Source organism: Pocillopora damicornis, chromosome 5 (assembly GCF_964200805.1).
Source record: "Pocillopora damicornis chromosome 5, jaPocDami1.2, whole genome shotgun sequence".
NCBI classification, from domain to species: Eukaryota; Metazoa; Cnidaria; class Anthozoa; order Scleractinia; family Pocilloporidae; genus Pocillopora; species Pocillopora damicornis.
In genome coordinates this window covers 1,655,200-1,669,789 of record NC_142674.1, presented here as the reverse complement: position 1 = coordinate 1,669,789, position 14,590 = coordinate 1,655,200, and the positions used below count along the sequence as shown (strand labels likewise).

Here is a 14,590-nt window from a genome sequence, read left to right as displayed (position 1 = left end):
TCTTTGTTGTTTACAAGACTAATGACAGTAGCATAGTGCGTGTGCATGGACTTCTATGAATGAATTCGAACGTATGTGAAACCAAGCCACTTCCAAAGTTAAGCAGGAATAATGAGGTCAGCACCGAGATTTCCACTTTATTTCTTGATTTGTTGTTTCCCCCAGGAAATTAGTGATCGACTTCGATTGTTCCGAGAACTGACAAACGAAAAAGTATCCTCAGAGGGGTGGCAAATTGGAAAGACTAATTCTATGCGGATTTCAGAGGGGCATAATTCTGCATTAATTTTTACAACTGATTCGAGTATTTATATCTGTCCTCGGCCCGCTTCGAAGCGGAAATTGTAGCGCAGTCTCCGTTCTTCGGTAAAGTTTTATACATCAATAAAGAATGCACAGTTAATATTTCCTGAGTGAAATGGCCATTTCTAAATAGTTCGGAAAGGCGCAGACACAAAGCTACTTCCGATTCTGACGCCGAACACAAGACAATTGAGACTGGTGCATTTTTAGCGGTAGTTCGTGTTTGTCTAAGGTATTCACTGAGCCCTCAATTTACTAAACTGCTCCTGATTGTATTCGACTTGGTAAAGCCAATATCGATCTCTATCGGGATTTCCTGTCTCATTATTACCTATTTTTGCCTCCATGGAAACTAATTATCTCACTCACAATGACCTCATTGTGTCACTTGGACAGCGTTGCACTTCAGTCAGTGTGAAGTTGGACGAGCTTAAGGTTGCGCCGGCGTCCCAACGTGAAACATTTATACAGAGGTAATCATTGAGCAGTGATGATATCTGTTTCTTGTGAGCTATTGCAACCTTGAGGCTAGTTTACTTAAGTAGCAGACATTCTATCCATTGACCACAGGCAGACAACCCAGTTGTGTCCCCGTGTACCGGTACACAAAGGAACGAAACATTAACGAACTGCGTCACAACTCCATGTATGGATATGAAAACAATAGGAATTCCCCCGTATACCGGTACACCAGGACAGCCCCGACAACCCTGTGGGTTTGAGGCCGCGTGACATCAGTTATTTGATATTATTTATTATTAGTTATTTCATTATTTGTAATTTCCAGCGATCGATCTCGGCAAGACGCGAGAGATCTCGAGAAATGTTTCATAAATTCCGCAAATCGTACCATTTCATCCCCAAAATCCGCTTGATGACGGAAAGATAAATAAGTTCACTTACCCTCTCCACGCCAGGGCTGGTTTGTACCGTCTTTCGACCAACACATTATGTACTGGCGTTGGGAGGGCCGGGTGAAATCTGAACTCAGTTAGTGATTAATTTGAAATTTAATACGGTTCATCGAAAGGGATTGTGACGAACCTCTTCGGTCCACATCATTTGTCGACGGCAGATGATGAGCGAATGTCGGAAATCGGGCACGGAAGCGAAAGAAATTCGGCGAAGTTCCGGAGACTTTCGGCCCTGACGTTCCTAGATGTTGCACGCCTTGTGTTTTTCGTTTTCCTTTGGAGGAGCATCAGTGCAAAGTGGGGAATTAACCGTCTTAAAACCCCGCAAAGTCACTCGAGACAACACAGAAAATGATTTACCTGAACGAACCGTTTCTCAACGGTTTAGCGAGGTACAGATGTAAAGCTAATTCTGATTTACTGCTCGAAATTCTGGGGTATGACTGCTCGTGGGGTACTCAGAATTTTTCATTGTTCCACACTCTTAACCAAATGAATAATGTATCTCTTTATTTGAAAACCGAGCTAAATAATTCAGCAACTTTCTAGGGCTACCTTTCCGTTAGTGGATGATCTCCAGGAGCTTACGAGCGTTACAAAAATGCAAACATGACTTATCTAGATCTCGCTTCAGTCACGCAATTAATGTTTAAAGTGTCATGTCACTTTTCCTTATTGCGGGATATGACACCAAGTTTAGATTCAACTCGGAGTATTTAAGGAAACTTAGTTTATACCTTAGACAAAACAGAGCACTCGCTAAAAATCTCTGGTCCCGATCTCCATGCGTTAGGCGTGAAGAATTTCAATCGCAGGAACTAGTCTCTCTAACTTTGATTTTTCGTCCCAAATCTTTCGCGACTCTGCCACCAATGTACAATTTTCCTGTTGATAGGGATGTGTCGCTTGACTCCCATCAATTTGAGAGCGCCAACCACCTAGCTTGGATATAAAGTCGCCTTCTCCCTAGTTCTCAAAAATGTCAAAGTCATCGGACGTACCAATGCAGGGTAAAAGGAGGGTAGATTACCCCCCCCCGCTCCCCCTTCCCTGCACTCCCCTACCGTAATTTGGCGAAGCTAGCAACGTAAAAGTTGAGATACGAATTATGCTACGCTACGAAGGGTCTGTGACAGCATTTAAAAAGGTGAACATTTGGGAAATAAATGTTTATTTCGTCTTGAGATGAACTTTTATGTCTATTGATTCCAGTTCATTCTTACTCTTCCTTAAAAATAGATCAGAGTAGACACGATGTTTCTAAAATACTGCATTCTATTGGCCATCTTTCTCGGATATGGACTTTGTGAGAGCGAGATAAATATTTCACTACAGTTGAATGGCACTGTTACTGGTAACCAGACCCTTGCGCGTGCAGATGGGCCATACTTGGTCACCAGTGACCTTGTTATCCCAGAAAATGCCACTCTAACTATAGAACCTGGTGCAATTGTGAATTTTGTTCCATCTGTGGGGATTCGTGTTCGTGGATCATTTCACGCAAAAGGGAAACCTTCGCAGAGAATTACTTTCCGAGCGGTTCCCTGTGGAGAAACAAGTTTTTGCAATAAAACAGACGGGGCTTTATTCTATAGTCACGGGATAAGACTTGTAGATGGATCGTCCTACAACAACGGGCGCCTTCAGCTGCAGTATAATGGAAGGTGGGGGACTGTCTGCAACGACTGGGGATATTGGGATCTCACAAATACGCACGTGGCCTGCAGACATCTTGGATTCCTTGGGGGAAAGCGGTATTACTATGATCCCGGCAGCGGCCCCGTGATGATGAAGACAGTTGGCTGTAAAGGAAATGAAAAGAGTCTATGGGATTGTTCTTACAGATGGATTATGAGTGATCCGTATTCATGTTGTAAGTTCATTTCATCCTAAGCAATGCTTTTGTTGTCTGCCGCATGTGCCTTTCCATGGAAACGTTCTCTTTCTGGCCTCAAAGCAAGTGATTATATCCCCACATCTGGTCGGGTAAAGTCTATTTAATTAATGTAACTAAAACTGTCTCACCAGTAATCAAGTACAGGAGACAAATGCTCGGCTTCTTAACGTCTTAGTCACCTTTCTGTAGAACCGGGTACCGGAGACAACCTTTCCTTCGAGAAAACATTGGTATTTGTATTCTCCATACTGTTCTCTGTACATTTACTAAGGTGATGACAAGGAGAATTTGGCCAACAATCAAGTTTCTTTAGTTGGTGATCATTTTGTTTATTCTCATGACATTAATGTGTGATTCAGTGGTGATATTGTAAGAAGAGATTAGATGCTAGTCACTCTTAGGGGTTAAAGGTTAAGTTGTCCTTGTTGGCCTACTCACGCTTGAATTATCACAATTGCAAGTTCAGATTTCGTTACGCGTTTTAATGATTGGTGTACGCCTTTCTTTTGATCTTCTAGGACATCAGGCTGAGTAAATTTGGATCTCTTTATGTGAAATTTTTGCTTTGAAACCAACACTATCTAGCTGAACACTTCGTGTGACTATCGGGTAGGGGGACTTTAAGTCTCCATGTGAAAATAAATTGTCCTAAATGGCCAACTCACCCACTCGACTTGAAAGCCTAATACAATTATATTAATGTAAAGAGAAACAGTACATAGATCAATGGAGGAAGAGGTTGTATCCAGGTACCAGAGACCATATCAAAAAACACTTTCGTAAAAGCGTCAGGGTACAAAATCGGCTACTTTTAGGCCACTAACCACATTTCTGTTTTTATCACCTCTTTTTTACGTTACAACGACAAATATTTCAGCTCACAGCCGGGACGTTGGCATTGAATGTGACACTCTCTTGCCATATTTGGCTGAGATTTTTTACTGGAAAGGTATTTACTTCGAGCCGACGAATTCCTCTGAGATGAAAGGAAGCTCTTCGCTGGAGCACGTGTACATTGAGAATGCTCTCGAGGGCGTAAATGCCGTGAAAAACGCTCCAGATTTACTTAATGTTACAATCAACGATAGCGCCTCTGGCTTAAATATAAAAGAACTTGTCAAACCTTTGGCCGTTATCGATTCTTTAATCCTGGGGCCTAAACTTGCTGGCGTGAACATCGAGAGCTCCTGTGGTAATGTTGTCATTGAAAACGTCACAGTTCAGAGTGCACGATTTGGAGGAGGCCTTATCTATAAGCGCCTGGCAGTGAATTTCTGTTCTGTCACTCCAGAAAAAGCTTCATTTCCTTTGCTCCTAAATGTCGCTGGAAATCATCATCCGGTTAATTGTACTAAGGTAGGATCGAGTGTTTTAGTTAAAATGTCTGAGTGATTTGGTGAGAAGAAGTACAGAGTACGCTTTGAACTCAAAATCACTCTAATGTGAACTGTAGAATATCTATAAATACCCAACACCTTTACGAAAACAGGTTTTTTTAGTTGATTTCTGGTTCAAGTTTCCCGAACTTTAGTTAAAAAATATACAGGTTTATGTCACATTTTGGTACATATTTCATTCAAGATTTTACGAGGTAGAGCGACAAGCTTCCAATATCGATGAATTTAATTTTTCTATCAAACCAGTTGAATCCTTTGAGGAAAGCAACACGGTCTCCATGAGCTGAAAGCTCTGGCTCCTTGGCTATTTGATTACAATTGAAAGAAAAAAAGTATTTTGATGATTATCGAAATAATGTGAATTAGACACTTCTTCCCTGTTATAGGTAATGGTTTTTTTTTCGAAGGGGAGGATTTTTCATGTACAATGGGAAAGATCACAATGCAAAAAAGACAACCCCTGGTCAGGAGGAGTTTCATTCCTCTACATATGCAGACGCCAGCTTTCAAACATCTAAAACTAATAGCCAACGATTGAAAAAATAAGTTTTCTTTGAAGGGTAGAGGAAGATGACACTTACATCTATGCCTCCTCTTCCATTTCCATCTGTCAAACGTAGTCAGTTCGCAGGAAAGTATTCGTAAAAGAGATATAAATAGTAAAAATTTTGAACCAGGTTTCATAGAAGGGAGTTATCCGGTTGAGCACCTCTATAGGAATAGCCGTAATTTGTAACCTAGAGACATTTATCTGTACGCGGCTTCCTTTTTTTATTAAAACTCTTCCAGTGTAAGAAACGAATAAAAACAAACATTTGCATTCTTAAGATTTTCAGAGCTTCACCGGGAAGAAAGATCTCTGTGTATTTGAGAATAATTAATGGAAGTGGATTTGAGCTCAATTTTACTGATGCAAGCACAGATATCAAAACCAGACTGCACAGCATTACAAGTGACTACAATGGAAAGACATTTAAGACTGGTTCTACTTCTATATTGGAACTCTCCTTCTACTCTACAGGCAGTTCTAACTTGGAAATGGTCGTTATGGAAGATCAAGGTAGCTATATATTTATAATTATGTCTTTAAATACGACGAATTGGTGTATCTGCTGTTCGTTTGAGCCGTCCATCACTCATTCAAAAAGGTATTTGTTCAATCTCTTCATCAGTAACCTCGTCAATTTTTGCTTTGGTCGACTAGACCGTCAGTCAGTCGGTCGGTCGATCAGTCCTTTCGTTCGGTCTGTCGGTCGCTTATTCGATCGTTCGCTTGTTCTTTCGGTGGGTGGTTTGTTCGATCAGTCAGTCGGTCAGTGAGTTAGCTAGTCAATAGGTAAGCTAGATACTCAATAGAGAATCAAGCAAGAGAATTAATTAACTATTCAATACGAAGACAAAATGACTACCCACGATAAGTCTATAAATTTTTTTGATGATGTATGCTCTTCGTAACATTAACCCATTGGCTTTTGATGATTTGTAGGCGGGACTTCATCACTTGTGATATCAAACAGTACCTTTTCTAACAACTTTAAGTCTGGTATTACCATTGACAACTTGATTGGTAGCTCTCGAATCTCTCGGGCAACTGTGATAGGGAACAACTACAATGGACTCTATGTCAGCAACACACAAGGAAAAATCTCTGTTGTAACGTCCATGTTTCTGCATAACAAACATAACGGTGTTAATATAACCGAGATAACAGGTACTTTAGAATTAACAAACGTCAATTGCTCGAAAAACCAAGCGTCAGGAATCGTAGTCGATTCTGGAACTCTTTCATTCCAAATGTCTGACAGCCTTGTTGAAGAAAATGGCGGTCAAGGATTGCACATCTTAAACCAGGTCAACTCCACAATCAACATTTACAACTCGCAGTTTATTCGTAACAGTATCGGTGAAGGGGTATACTTACAGGCATTTCGCTACTGCTATGTTCGACTAGCGGAAGTACTGTCTCTTGAAAATTCGCAAAATGGGGCTCTGTTTACGAGATTATCCGATACCAGATTAAATTTCAGCTCCTGTAAATTTGATGGAAACTCAAATATAGGAGTTTACGCTACCTACTTTTCTAGAGGAGGACTTAACTTGGAGAACGTTTCTACCTCAAACAATTACGGATCTGGTTATGCTTTCGAGTTTGGAAATACCAACATAAACATAGAGTCTTCGTCTTCTCTTGGTAACGGCAGGGATGGTTTTTACGTAGAAAATCAAGGAGGGGAAGTTGTCTTAAAGGGTTTTGTTGCTGATGGCAACAAACGAAACGGATTGTGGTTTTTAGATACCGAATCAGCTCGTCTTCGATCAGTTCATCTTCTAAGCTGTAATGTTTCAGGGAACATTCAATACGGTGTGCTGTTTTATCTCACGTATAGATTTGATCAACGCCCGGAGAACTATATTATTAAGGTTGCAAACTCCACAATTTTCAAAAATTCTCTCGGTGGTTGTACGCTCTATCCTGCAGATTGCGGTTGGGGAAACGATGGATGGCAGAGAAGCGTTCAACTTTTATTCACTGGTAATAAAGTAAAGGGAAACAAAAAATATGGTTTGGATATCTATGGCCCTGAATGGTACGTGTTATCTGCTGTCTTGGCTAATAACACATATTACGAGAACAGTGGACCTGCTCTGACAGTGAGACATGGGCGAAGGTGTTCCTATGAGAATTCCTCACCCTTCAATCTGCAGGTTTCATCGAACATCTTTTCGAAGAATAAAGGGGAGAACATATTTTTCGTTGATTGCGAAACGTTACCCACAAAATGCCGTGTCACCATCAGAAACAATACGTTTTTAGACAATCAAAGAATCCGGCTGTTTTCCAGCAATTACCTTCGTACCAAAACGCAGGCAGTTTTAGCTGTAAAAGGAGGCAATGTTACTATAAAGTACAATTCATTTATCAACCCTTTGTTCTCTCACGAATTAGCAGCACTGCTTAAAGACCGTGAACACGTTCTTCTTGCGGAAGAAAACTGGTGGGGAACAAGAGATGAATGCAAAATAAAAGACCGATTGTTTGACTTTGAAGATCGAGTGGAACTTGCACAGATCCAGTATTATCCATTTTTAGATTCCTACAATTCTACCAGCCCTAAATTACTCGATGGTGTCAGACCTCTCTGTTTTCTTCGAGGCAACAACTTAGGAGGAACATTAAATCATGTCCTCAATATTACAAACCCAAATGATGCCTACCGAGTTATCAGTGACGTCACAATATTGTCTGACGGCGTTTTGTTTATCGAAGGAAACATCACTTTAGAATTTCCATTGAAGAGCGTTTTCCTAGTGCAAGGAAAGGTTATCATAAAAGGTAATAAAAAAGAACGGGTGAAGTTCCTTCCGAAGGAACCATTGCTTCAGGACATTAGACTCGTCGGAGGTTCCGCTCCGTGGGAAGGGGTGGTTGAGATATGGATCAATAGCACGTGGATGCCAGTTTGTGTGCATACCTATGGACACGAAGATGACATAGTATGCAGACAATTGGGATACGAACCGGTAAACTCTTATTACCATAACCCAAGTGGAAAAGAGAAAATATTCCTACATAATGTCAAATGCGATACAGATCAAGGAGACAGCATCACCATTTGTAACAAAAGGAACTGGATTTCATCTTCATCATGCACGAGAAATGTTTTGTATGTCGGTTGCAAAATTCCTTACTGGGCTGGCGTACATCTCGCTGTGAATTCAAAGGAATGCGTCTTAAGCAATGTTGAGGTGCGATATGCAGGTTTTCCATATAGAGACGACCTGACTATCCCCGGAATCGCCTTCAGAGTGGACCTCCCACGTCACGTGATCAGCGGTGTCTTTGTGAGTAATTCTGCTTCCATTGGTTTCCAGATTATGTATCCAGACCCCTTAAAAGATTCAAATACAATCGAGAATTCAACGATAGCTGAAACCGAGTCAGATGGAGTACGTTTGGAGTCTCCATTTATTGAGTTCCGGAGTATAAATGTCGTAAACACAAAAGGCTACGGATTTTCGTATCGTTACAACTGGAATGCTCTCAACACACACGTGGTAAAAATGGCAGATGCGACCGTGAAGAAGTTTATGGACATATGCACTGAAAGCGAAACATTTATTAGTGACTCTAGTGTGGTGTATTATCTGGTTGTAACATTACGGAGCAGAGCAGCCTGCAAGGCCATAATTACCGTTCCACCGAAATATACGATAGGATTGCAGCTAATCTATCACAATGTATATAGCATAGCTTTCCACGTGTACAATGGAACAGACAAGACAAAGGGTACTCTCTGGGATATCCATATGTTACAATGGTATAGCCGTCCTGCTTGGATGACTGGCAATAGCTCAATCCTGCTGGAGAAAGGGTATGGATATCTGGATGAAGACGACACGGTGCATTTTCTATTGTTCCTTATCAAAAGTAAGTTCAGCTATTGTTTTAAACATATCAGGTTAAGCAACGATCTCCGTCGGTAGACTGCAATTTTTGCAATTGAAAAAATAAGCTTCAGGCTTCGACGGGCTTTGAACCTCGCCTCCAGATGCTATTTGGACGCTGTGTGCAAAAGATCCTTTAAGCCACACAGTTGGGGTTATGCAAATTCTACAGTTCTTCCTCCCCATGGAAGAATTTGACCACAATTTGTAGTGTAATCAAAACTATGAAAAAATTCTCCAAAGTGACTGGTTGTCATCAGCCCAATTTCAGCACTTATAGGACAGTGGACGCGTCATGCTTATAATTCGACACTGTGATCTGTGTAAGTGGACAGATCGCGTCATGTGCGCGCGCTGTTTTCTCGCATTTCGCCGAGTTAACTTTGGTTTTCTTTTATGAAAAGGTATAACCGATGTCTAGTTTCTTGCTCAAATTTTGTCATAGTTTCAGTTGATTGGTAACAGGACTTCATGTCGTCCGATTCTGTCTGTAATCATACTTGTGATTAACAAATCCTATTACCTCTATAAAGAGAAGTTTAAGGAAATGAACTGTTTCATTAGGAAATTGATCATATCGGTGGTGACATTTCAAGAAAAAGAACTCCATTAATGGATCCTTTGGTGATGTTCATGATGTCAAAAAAAGGACATAAGGCATCACTGAGGATGATGATTCACCATTTTGCTGTTTTAAAAACATGTTTTTTAAATTTGATCATGATCTGAATAAACGAGTTTTGTTTTGTATTAATATATTTTGTGAGGCTGTCAAATGCGCCCCTTTACTCGTAATGAGGTGGGCAGAGTTGCACTGCAAGGATCGCAATGGTTTTTTTGTGATCAAAGGGCCTAAAGTTTATTTAATAACCACTTTTATCACCTGATTATGTTATGAAATTAATGAAAAGTTTTGAATACTAATTAAAAAGTCAGTTACTGATCGCGATCGAAGGAAATTTCCCTTAATTCTTTTTTTTCGCAGACATGCTTTATGTCAGAAAAAAGTTGTGCAAGGCTCTGATTTGTGTTCATAAACAATTATTTTTCTTTTCAACGAACAGGTGGTGGAAAGACGAAGATCAGATCGCCAAACCTTGTTATATCCAAAAGCAATTTCAGCCACAACAGCGAAGGTGGAATTTTTTTGGGTGGAGATAACGCAGGAATAGTTGAAATCCAAAAAACGGACGTACGAGAGTCACCCAAGAATGGCTTATCGACAGCATTTTCCCACGTTAACAGCTTGAAGCTGCTGAATTGCCACTTCGTTAGAAACAAGATTGGAATCAAGCTCTCTTCTTTTTCAGGTAACGTGAATATCGAGAACACCAAGACTTCTAACTCGACCGAAAATGGACTATATGTGGACACGAACGGTGAAAAAACAATCAATATTGAAAATAGTGGTGTTTTCCATAGCAATGGATATGGGCTTTTTCTGGATGGTAGCTATACCAAAGTGAAACTTTCTGCAACCAAGATATTTTTTGGATGGAATAAGGCATCTTCTGTTTATTCGCATAGTTATTATGGTTGCAATTCGCCTTGTTCATCTCACACTTCCTTCATAAACTGTACATTTTATGCCAACCGAGGCCCTGTAATAGACATCGACTTGTCTCCACACTCTAATCCATGGCAATTTGACGGTAACCTTTTCCTGAATAACACTCAAGGTCCTGTTATTTTGACTACGCGTTATACGAATAGATACTACACTCCTGAAATATTTGTGAGAAACAATACTTTCTTGTTCAACTTTTGCCAAGATAAAAGCGTCATAGACATAATAGGAGGCACAAAAGTTCTGATCATTGAAGGAAACATCTTTAAACAAAACCATGGGAGATCTGTTTATATAGAAAGAACCTCTCCTTCAGGTGCAACTATAAGAAGTAACGTCTTCACAAACAACAGCTGCCTGAATAGTGGAGTCATTGAGATTCAGAGGATAGGTGAAGACATCGCAATTGTCGACAACATCCTTAAATCGAATAAAGGGCAGTTTATGGTTCTTCTCCAGTGCGAATACATTTTAGGAGTGAACACTGGCATGAAGAATGTAACGTTTTTGAACAATTCGCTCCTGAACAACGTGGCTGTAGCATCAAGTTCCCCAACCTGTGAGTTAGAAGTCTCTGGGTTTACTTTGGAATGGAATGGAATGGAATGGAGAGCATTTTTCATTAATTTCAACAGATTTAGCAGCCAGGACTTCTCAAAAGAACTTTGTGCATACACCCATGTTTCTTCGCATAGCAGCACATTGCAGGCTGCATTAAACTTCTGGGGTTATGATGACGAGGAAAAAATCAAGGAGAGAATTTTTCATGCTGAAGACGAGTACGAATACGCATTTGCTGTTTTTCGTCCTTACATCAGTAATGCAGGAAGCACAATAAAGGGTTCAGAAGAAAATACCACCTTTAACGCGCTCTCGAAAAGCTTTCTGGGAGGAAGGATTTTATCCAACGTTCTTCTAAGAAAAGAGAAAAGTCCCTATACAGTTGTGTCCGATGTCACTATTCTGCCTGAAGCTTCTCTTTCAATTGACCCTGGTGTTGAGATGCATTTTAAGCCAAGGGTCGGCATGTTGGTTCTTGGTTCACTCTTGGTGGGCGGAAATGTAGATCAACCTGTTAAATTTTCTCTTTCAAAAAGGACAACAGATGACGATTCTCTTAAAATTCGATTAACCGGAGGCAAGTTCCCTTGGGAAGGACGTGTAGAGATACTACACAACTGGAATTGGACCTCACTGTGTTTCAATGAGACGCAGGGCACGAAAACTAATGACGCAAAACTGATATGTGAACACCTGGACTATAAAGCACCATTGTCCATCAATCACTCCCATCACAATTCGTCCGGCCCTCGGGATGCTTGTGCTGCTCTTCATTGTAAAGGAAGTGAGTTGGATTTAGCAGAATGCTCTTTATCTTTCCAAAACCAAAGCTGCAATATGTCGTATCATCTTGTGTTAAACTGTGGCGAAGGAAGGCCTTGGGGAAATATCAGATTTCTTCGCGAAGCTAGGAACACCTCAAACCTGTCAACATCAAGTTTAAAACACCTAAGAATTGAGCACTGTGGCGAGAAACATGGCCAAAATGTGGCTGCCATTGAGATGATTCAGTACGTTCCAGAAGTAAATCATGTGACTGTTCTTAACTGCACATCAGGTGGTATCAAGGTTTGGTTCCCAGAAAAAGAGGTGATTATAACAAACAGTTCCTTCGTGAATACTGGAGGAAATGGAATTGATTTTATCAGTACCAAAAGCAATGTAACACTTAAAAACGTCAAATCAATAAAAAACGAGTTTGGTCTGAGTTTTCATGAAGCATACGGTGATTGGATTGATATATACGGGAAAGTTAATCTGTGCTCCCCACAGAAAGTGGTGAATGTCATGGATCACGATGTATTCGTTTACTTTAGGGCACCATTCGTGTCTTTCTCAGATCTAGAGGTATCCTGCCAAATAAAGGTTCAAACAGAGGCAAGTGCTGGTTTTGCTATCCAGCTACTAGTCCTAAAGAATGCAAGATATTTTCGGATAGAACTGCCTAATGGACATGAAATCTTCAGGTCTTATGGTAGCAGTCCAGGTCTACTCTTAAAAAGAAAATTGATCAAGTGGGATTCTTTTACAGTCATATTTGATGGATCGTACAGTAGCAAAATGCTTTTTCACGTTCGACGTGTTGATAGCAAAGGTTAGTAGCTGGAACTTTTCATCATCACCATTATTATTATTATTATTATAATCATTATCATTATTATTATTATTATCACAGCCATTATCACTATCATTATCACTCTCATTATAATTACTGTCGTTCTCTTTATCGTTATCGTCAGCGTTCGCAATCGTTAACGTCAGCATGTAAGTTATCATTATCGTTATCAATTATTGTCGTCATCCTTATCATAGTCAATGCTTTTTCTTTCTTTGCTTGTACATAAAGCAAAGGCCGCACAGAGTTTGAAAAGAGGCGGAGGAAGTCCAACTTTGAATCAGGAAACGTAGATCTTTTTTGACTCTTTTTTTTCGCTCTAGAGCCAAAGTAAGCTAAAAGTTTCAAATAAGTTAATTTTAGATACCTCAAGTTGAGAAAATTTGTGAATTTGCAAGAACTTTGGTGTCATACAAGTGGTACAAAAAAACCAATAGTCTAAAGAGGATTGGGGGTTAGACTCCCCAGACCCCCGTTCTGGATTTTCCATTGTAACGTCTGCGCTTTGTTCAACAACTGTTCTGTAACACCTAAGTGTATTATGTGAATGGGTAGAGGGAGCCAATACGATAGGACCTGATAACAATTCTGCCAAATTTTCCTCAGATATTCCATGCTCATTTGACCGTGGATTTTGTGGCTGGAGACGTTATCCCACATCACGTTTTAAAGGAATTGACTTGAGAAAGAAGTGGTATTATGGAAACAGTGCTTATGACCACACCTATTCAGGCAATGGTGAGTTGTGATAAGTAATATAAGATTGACGTTTAAAGATTTTTAGAAAGGATATTCGCATGAGCTAATCTCTCAGCTAAGTTTTCATCTATCTTATAACCGGATATGAGCTGGCTTAGGTTACACCTCGATTGTTCTACAAAGTAGTAAGTTAGGTGGTGGGGCTGGGATCTCCTTCCGTCGACAAAACGTTTTCCCTCCGGGCGCTTTTGTGGATAAGGTTCCTCCAGTCAAAAACTTAGAAATGGATTCCAGGACTCGACGTTATCAAGTGAATTGGACTTTCTTGAGAACGACTTTTCGTAAACTTCAAAAGATCGTTAAAGTACATCAGAACAGCAGCCCAAGTAATTAATAAAATAATATTTCAGGCGACTCAATGATAAAATTAGAATCGGGAAAAAGAATGCAAAGTTGTTAAAGAACTCAAACAAAACCTACTGGGAGTACCTCAACGAGCTGGAGCAGTGATTTGCAATCGCCAGAGAATAAATATTGAAGGAACAAAGTTAGGGAGTGTACATTCAGGTAACTTGAAGGCAATCGATCAAACAACTAAACGGCAGTGTGACAAAGAGAGAAGGCTGGAATTGTGCCAATGTCGGAAAACCGTTGGTCGCCTGATGACATTGTTACCGCAGAAATTCAAAATACTCCGCCCGCACCTTCTCAGCGCAGTCGTGTACGTTGATATGTTGATCTCTCAGCTCTACTTATCAACTTCTAGTACTCTCATACGATTGGCTGAGAGGAGAAATCGTGAAACTGTGTCAATTTCAATGTTGTGATCAAAAAGAGAATTTCGTATAAACTATGACCTAGGACTTGAACTTTCGAAAATCTTGTTGATCTTGTCTCATCTGGAAGGTGAATAGTCCTGTGCAATTTCAGCTGAAGTGATGATGAGCGCTTAGTTTGTAAGAGAAGCACGAGATTTTTCGGCTCTCCCTATGTTTTTCTGTAGACAGTTTAAAGTTTTGAAACTTAACCTTAAAGGTGCCATATATTTTCACCGTCTCAAATTTTATCAGATATTTGATAGCGAATCACAGCCCCTGTCTTTAAGAGTATCTCTGCTTAAAGTGCCATTGTTAAAACAGCAACAAACGCAATTATCTGTCAAAGACATAATCAAATTTTGTATTTGATTTA

General features: G+C 40.1%; 1 protein-coding gene across 1 annotated transcript in view; it reads left to right on the top strand.

Moving 5' to 3' along the window:
* The window catches only part of LOC149044682 (uncharacterized), a 41,942-nt gene that overhangs the window by 3,440 nt on the left and 23,912 nt on the right, over positions 1-14,590 (top strand). The window contains exons 2-7 of the mRNA XM_089207790.1: positions 2,457-3,090; positions 3,992-4,470; positions 5,340-5,571; positions 5,998-8,940; positions 10,022-12,679; positions 13,307-13,438. Of these exons, the coding sequence (XP_089063916.1) occupies positions 2,457-3,090; positions 3,992-4,470; positions 5,340-5,571; positions 5,998-8,940; positions 10,022-12,679; positions 13,307-13,438 (7,078 nt within the window). The remainder of the gene's footprint in view (positions 1-2,456; positions 3,091-3,991; positions 4,471-5,339; positions 5,572-5,997; positions 8,941-10,021; positions 12,680-13,306; positions 13,439-14,590) is intronic.